The sequence below is a fragment of the Chiloscyllium plagiosum genome, chromosome 25 (assembly GCF_004010195.1).
Source record: "Chiloscyllium plagiosum isolate BGI_BamShark_2017 chromosome 25, ASM401019v2, whole genome shotgun sequence".
Lineage (NCBI taxonomy): Eukaryota > Metazoa > Chordata > Chondrichthyes > Orectolobiformes > Hemiscylliidae > Chiloscyllium > Chiloscyllium plagiosum.
Genome location: NC_057734.1, coordinates 17,290,700 through 17,298,421, shown reverse-complemented (window position 1 = coordinate 17,298,421; position 7,722 = coordinate 17,290,700). Strand labels below are relative to the sequence as shown.

Sequence of the window (7,722 nt, the reverse complement as noted above, 5' to 3'; positions counted from 1 at the left end):
ATGACGACCGACGACACTGACATTTTTTACAAACCCACCGACTCCCACAGCTACCTGGATTACACCTCTTCCCACCCTACCTCTTGCAAAAATGCCATCCCGTATTCCCAATTCCTCCGCCTCCGCCGTATCTGCTCCCAGGAGGACCAGTTCCACCACAGAACACATCAGATGGCCTCCTTCTTTAGAGACCGCAATTTCCCTTCCCACGTGGCTAAAGATGCCCTCCAACACATCTCGTTCACATCCCGCACCTCCACCCTCAGACCCCAATGCTCCAACTGTTACAAGGACAGAACACCCCTGGTGCTCACCTTCCACCCTACCAACCTTCGCATAAACCAAATCATCCGCCGACATTTCCGCCACCAAAAAGACCCCACCACCAGGGATATATTTCCCTCCCCACCCCTTTCCGCCTTCCGCAAAGACCGTTCCCTCCTTGACTACCTGGTCAGGTCCACGCCCCCCTACGACCCACCCTCCCATCCTGGCACTTTCCCCTGCCACCGCAGGAACTGTAAAACCTGCGCCCACACCTCCTCCCTCACCTCCATACAAGGCCCCAAAGGAGCTTTCCACATCCATCAAAGTTTTACCTGCACATCCACCAATATCATTTATTGTATCCGTTGCTCACGATGCGGTCTCCTCTACATTTTTACACCCTCATTTAGGTCATTTATAAAAATGACAAACAGCAGTGGCCCCAAAACAGATCCTTGTGGTACACCACTAGTAACTGGACTCCAGGATGAACATTTCCCATCAACCACCACCCTCTATCTTCTTTCAGTTGGCCAACGTCTGATCCAAACCGCTAAATCACCCTCAATCTCATGCCTCCGTATTTTGTGCAATAATCTAGGGTGGGGAACCTTCTCGAAGGCCGTACTAAAATCCTGTTTGGTCACCATCTCAAAGAACTTAAAAAGATTTGTGAGACACAACCTACCCTTCACAAAACCATGTTGACTATCCCTAAACAACTTATTCCTCTCTAGAATATTATAAATCCTATCTCTTATAACCTTTCCAAAACTTTACTCATAACCAACATAAGGCTCAATGGTCTGTAATTACCAGGGTTGTATCTACTCCCCTTCTTGTACAAGGGGACAACATTTGCTATCCTCCAGTCTTCTGGTACTATTCCTGTAGACAATGACGACATAAAGATCAAAGTCAAAGACTCTGCAATCTCCTCCCTGCCTTCCCAGAGAATCCTAGGATAAATCCCATCTGGCCCAGGGGACTTAGTTATTTTCACATTTTCCAGAATTACTAACACCTCCTCCTTGCAAATTTTAATGTATTGGATGCAGTTCAGAGGAGGTTTACTGGACTAATACCTGGAACACCTGGATTGCATTATAAGGAAAAGCCAGACAGAGTAAGTCGGGATCATCTGGAGTTTAGAAGAATCAGAGGTGACTTAATGGACAATATCTGATGGTACTTGACTGGATAATGTCGAAAGGATGTTTCCTCTTGTGGGAGAATCTTGAACTGGTTTAATAGATGCAGAATCTTAAAATATTTTTAAGGCAAAAGTGGATAAATTCTTAATAACCTGGGATGAAAGATTATCGGTAATGTGCAGGAATGTAAAACAATGATTTTATTGAAAGGTGGAGCTGACTCGCTTGTTTTTTATTTTGTATGTTTATATGTTCACTATTGCTTCCCCCCCCCCATCTCTTACATGTTGAGCTGCTTGCCTTCAGAATTTTTGTCCACTCTACATCCCAACATGTTGTGAATAATCCCCACAACTGACTTTCGCAACTTTCTGAATACAGCAGATAACCACTTGATTTTCATTGATTTCGCCCCAGGATTGACTGAGCCCAGGATTCTGACTGATCTCTGTGCACTGACTTACTATAAACCCCTGGATTGGTTGAACTGGACCAGAGTACTAACTGTGGCCTACTCCCAGGATTGCAGTGATACAGAACTCCTCACCTTGACTGCCTCAACTGATTGACTGACCATGTCCTAGTCCTTGACTGACACCAGGCACTGCGGTAAACTTACTGAGCTGGTACCCCCTGACTTGAACAGAGATTACTCTCCTTGACCTTAAGGCATGGTTATTTGGTTGAAACACATACAACTTGTTTGTTGTGTAAGCTACTGACACAAGGTGCAGATAGAACATTGATGTATCATGGAGCCCTAAAGCAATGCATCCATCCCTTGACTGATGACAACCATAATAAGATACCTGGCTTTTTGTCTGTGGCAAATAACAAGATAAAATAGAAGTACTGTGAGCTTTTAAGTTCTGTTAATGTGGCAAAAAAGGTGAGCCAAGGCAGAGACACCATATGCATCCAAGTATGTGTTAACAAAATAAGCATAGGTCTCTGCGATTAACCTTGGTCCAATCCATGAGATGCATGGATGCGCGAAGTGTCCTGGTAATTACAATGGAATACACCAGTGCACTCCAAAGTGCAGCATTGTGGGTTGGCTATGATAATTTGGAGAAGCTGGTATATGTCTAATCCAACCTTCTATGGAGCAGAGGGACTCGTTCGAGACTGTGTACTCCTCTCATCTTGGTCATAACAAGTTTTTTTCTCTCAAAAGGAACTCTCTTCCACAAACAGTAGTGTAGGCTGTGTCTTTACGTATATTCAAGGTTAAGGTGAACACATTTTGATCTATAAGGGTATAAATGTTATGGGAGCTAGGAAACAAAATGGAGTTCAGGCAACAATCAGATTAGCTGTGATCATACTGAATGGAACAGGCTCAATGAGCCCAATGGCCCACTTCTGCTCCTTTTCAATATAATATTGTGATTACTGTGTACCACGGATTCTGGTCTTTTGTGCATCAATTGATGACCATGCTTCAGCTGCCGAAACCATTGCTCTAGAATTCCCTCTCCAAACCTCTCTGCCTCATCACCTTTCCCACTTTGAGATACTCTTGAAAACTTAACTTTTAACTGGGCTTTTGTGATAATATGTCTGTGGCATATTTTGTGCTATTTTATTATGTTACAGATGCTACATAAATTGTTGTAATCTGTGGCATCAAATGGAAATTGGAATTTGTTTTCTGTTGATGGAAGGCATTGATTCTTTATGATAGGTGTGGGATCTAATAACAAAAACATTTCTGTGTCAATAGCTTCACCAAAAGTAAGCACTATTGGATAAGCAGAACTGACGACTGTGGTCGTAAGCTGCTGAAAAGCAACGAAGAATGACTTATCCAGGATTTCTCTGCTTCATCCAAGGAATACTCAGCTCATCTACATGTCCACAAGTGCATCAAATAATTTAGCACTGTTGGTTATACAATATCCAAAATGCCTTGGTGGAACATATAAACATTACCAGCGAAGAGGGTTACCTCAGATTACAACAGGATCTTGACCAAATAGGCCAATGGGCTGAAAAGTGGCAAATGGAGTTTAATTCAGATAAATGTGAGATGCTGCATTTTGGGAAAGCAAATCTTAGCAGGACGTATACACTTAATGGTAATGATCAGCAACACTGGGGAGTGTTGCTGATCAAAGAGACCTTGGAGTGCAGGTTCATAGCTCCTTGAAAGTGGAGTCACAGGTAGATCGGATAGTGAAGGTGTTTGGTATGCTTTCCTTTATTGGTCAGAGTATTGAGTACAGGAGTTGGGACGTCATGTAGGGGTGACCTTATAGAGGTTTACAAAATTATGAGGGGCATGGATAGGATAAATGGGCAAAGTCTTTTCCCTGGGGTCGAGGAGTCCAGAACTAGAGGTTTAGAGTGAGAGGGGGAAGATATAAAAGAGACCTAAGGGGCAACTTTTTCACACAGAGGGTGGTACAGGTATGGAATGAACTGCCAGAGGAAGTGGTGGAGGCTGGTACAATTGCAACATTTAAAAGGCATTTGGATGGGTACATGAATAGGAAGGGTTTGGAGGGATATGGGCTGGGTGCTGGCAGGTGAGACTAGATTGGGTCGGGATATCTGGTCGGCATGGACAGGTTGGACCGAAGGGTCTGTTTCCATGCTGTACATCTCTATGACTCTATAACCTTTCATTTTGGGTTCTGAGAAATGTAGTCAGTCAGAATTATAGCTACAAATCTACTGAGACAGTAACTGCAACTTATATTACTTGTGCTGCACCAGAATTGGCATTGATAGCTGCTGCCTGAGTCACTGACACCACACCTGCTGAATCAATGAAAAGGTGGGAGGAATATCAAATACATAGTTTCACATGTCATTCACTTCTCAATGAAGGACTCACACAAACAGTGCTGACTCTCCGATTTCCATTCCTGCTTTTCTAAAGGTCAAACGATGAATTAACCAGTATTTGAGTCAAAGAGAATTAAAGAGCAAGTTATTGGAAATGATTCCAGTGGTTAGAATGTGGATTTCACTGCAAAAGACTATTGTAGAAACTGAGGACATCAGTAATTTTAAAGGTGAATTGCACAGATCCTTAAAAAGAGGGCAACCAGAGGAATTGTTAGGCCAGATACATCATGTGGATAAAGATATTGGTGAAGGCGATGGGATCAATGGTCTATTTATGTGCTGTACCTGCCTATTATTCAATTCTAGAATCAAAATGATAGAAATCCAATGCACCAGTATAATTTCATCAAGTTCTTCTCTATCACTGGCATCAATTTCATCAGGCCTGTGTTGATTACAATGATCTTTTACTCAATTAAATTAGAAATTGGATATTGTCATTTATGATATAATGATTTAAAACAGGCAGAATGAAAGCCAATTCCAGACAGAACACCTTGCACCCAGAAAGTAGTCAGGGTTACGTATTGGCCTAAGTTACAGTCTAGATACCTGCCAGAAACAAATCCTAGGCCAAAAAGATCTTTTAATAAAGGGGATGACCCTTATTTCTGCACCCTGGCATTTAACTGGTCAGCTGTGAGCGGAGCAGGCCTGCTCAGAATTTGAGTTTTCAACCCCTACCCTCACTGGTAGCCCAGAGACTGGTAATAGGCCTCAAGGGTCTTTAGCATAAGTTACCTGTGGAGATATGACAAGTGTTGGCAGTTTATCCAAGTTACACAATAAAAACCAAGATCGACCAGCAGACAATTTTCAGGCCTTCAGATTAAGGTGTTCACTATCTGTGGCCAATGGTCATGTATCCAAATATAAACTGTAACTAATTTTTACATGACTATGCTATTACAAAGTAATTCTCTTTATTATTGGATTTGAAATATTTCTCACCTGAGGTTAAGTTGCAACTGCAAGAAACAACTCATTGTATTTTCATTGGCACAATGTCTATATGCTTCTTAAAGAGGATTAAATGCAACTCTTAGCAATCTTAAAAATTGTTTTTGGGCTGTGAGCATTTTTGGCAGTGCCACCTTTTATTTCCCATCTGTAATTGCCCCTGCCCAGGCACCCCTATTGAATGGCTTGCTAAATCATTTTAGACGGCAGCTAAGAGTCAACCACATTTGTGAGTCTGAGGTCACATGCAAATCACGCTAGGAATGAATAGCAATGAAAACAGGAAGTCTTGGAGAAACTCACCACGTCTGCGGAGAGAGAAAAACAGAGGGCAATATATCTTATAGGAGCCTAACGACATGGGGTATGGTGAGAAATGTGGGACAATTGAGTGAGAAGTTGAGCAAGATCATTTTCAACCCCCTGGCATTTTCCAACAAAGTTCCAGTCATCAAGACGAGATTCCGAATAGAGAATGTAATGATGCCAACTAATGGTGTTAACAGCCTCATTAACTGTAAATCTCACTTCATTAAAATAAAGCTTCCGGTCCTACCACCTGCCATAAAGAAACTAGATATCCACAATTCCCAACATGGAAATGACAGTGGTTAGTTGGCGAATTCAGCTTTCTGTTTCCTCTTCTTGACCTACACCTTGGATAGTTGGCACCAAAGTCTCAGGAAACCTACTTGGGTGGTGCGATATGGATCCATGTTCATAAACAGCAGGAACAGAGCTATGGTTCGGAAGGTCTTGTCAAGTCTTGCCCTGCTGTTGCTGCCTATGGAAACAGCACTTGGCAAAAAGAACATTGAGGAATTGACCATATGACTTTCTGAATTTGCTCCACATTTCTCCTTCAAATATGTAAGCACACATAATAATGGGCAAGGTAATTTCAAATAAAACAAAACTTATTTTGAACTCAACACAAAATTGATTGTGAAAAAGTTAATATTAAAATCTGACAAAATAATTAAGATAAATTACAAATACTCACTTGAATGTGTTGCAACATTTTTACTGAATTAAAAATATACTCATGACAGCAGTATTTTGTTATTAACCAATATAAAATGGTGCAAATTTCAGGTCTATGAGTCATTGTTCACATCGTGATTGTCTTTGTTGAAACCTTTGCTCAGCAGAATATCAGCATGTTGCAGGATTAGCAGATTTTTGATTTCATAGGCTGAGTGACACAGCGTGCAGTCACATTTCGCAGAAACTTTCTGAGTGCTTTTCTCTCACTTGGATTTGAATTTTGCAGTTCTCTCTGAATGGCTTCAATGTCCACAGACTTTAAGAATGAGACAAGGTCTTCATGGGCATTACTGTAACTGTCTTCATAAGTTGTCAGCTTCTTTCTGTTCTCCTGGTTTTTGATGTGAGCATATGTTATAGCTGGAACTATTCCCTTTGGTGGAATATCCCGTGTGGCATTGCTACCATTGCGAGCAAGGCTATGCATTAAATGCTTGTTTAAGCATGGTAAACGGTACTGATCACGGAATTCTGTGATCAGCAGATGAGGGATTTCCTTTTTCTGCTCAACTGGTCTGGGAAGAACAGGTTTTGGCATGAGTCCTTTAACCTCTGTAATAAACTGGTCCTGATATTCTGTGGAGAAATCCCCACCAAGAATATCACGTATCTCTTTTTCAGTTGGATGTTTGTTCCAATACGTACGAGGAGTAGGGACTCTTTCGACCTCTTTTCGATTCATATGGTGTACCATGAATGTTTCATCAGGATGGGGATTATTCCTTTTATGTTCATACCAAGGTCCCTTGCCAAAGGATTCTCGAACCCCAGAGGTTTTAAAAGTATAATCATGTTGGTATGCTGACTCATATGGATTAAAGGGTATTATGACTGCTGGACAATCTGGAATATCTTTAGACCTGTTTTTTGCGTGTCTTCCTTCATTATTACACTTGACGCGCTGCATAGTCTCTTTAGAAATGACCCATTGCCTCCATTTCTAAAATTCTTCATAAATTCCCGATGGCATCTTTTAGTTCATAATTGACTTTATCTCCCAGATCACTTCCTCTGCCTCTGGACAAGTTTCCCAGTGAGGTTGGTGCCTTTTTAGGCAGCATTTTAAATGTTTGTGGGCTCTTTAATTAACTAAATGATTGTGACATCACAACAATGATGTTATGTCATGACGACACTGTGCCATGATATCTAATGATGAGCTAAAATAGGTGCTTAAATTCTGCTAAGCAGTCAGAAAAAGACTTAAACTACAAATTTTGGGAATTTGTAAAATGACTAGTCTGTTAAAGTTAGCATTGTTCCAACGAGAGAAACTAATCCAGTATTATCAATGATATTTTGAGGAAACTACATCATAAATTATCTGATCGTATTCTTATGAATACATTTATGTATTATGTTCAAATAAAATTAGCAAAGCCAGGATTTCTGGTTCATATTACTTGATATCAAACAAAAAATTAAATAATTTCCTTCT

The 7,722-nt window shown here is 40.9% G+C and overlaps 1 protein-coding gene across 1 annotated transcript; it reads right to left on the bottom strand.

Moving 5' to 3' along the window:
- Positions 1–6,408: 6,408 nt before the first annotated feature.
- On the bottom strand, positions 6,409–7,454 carry LOC122562404 (testis-expressed protein 26-like). Its single transcript, XM_043715262.1, has one exon. It carries the CDS (start codon positions 7,189–7,191, stop codon positions 6,409–6,411), a length of 783 nt encoding a protein of 260 aa, XP_043571197.1. The 5' UTR covers positions 7,192–7,454.
- Positions 7,455–7,722: the final 268 nt, after the last annotated feature.

Bases quoted from the DNA above. Each gene is read 5' to 3' on its own strand.
- LOC122562404 (XM_043715262.1), bottom strand. From the start codon at position 7,191: ATGCAGCGCGTCAAGTGTAATAATGAAGGAAGACACGCAAAAAACAGG.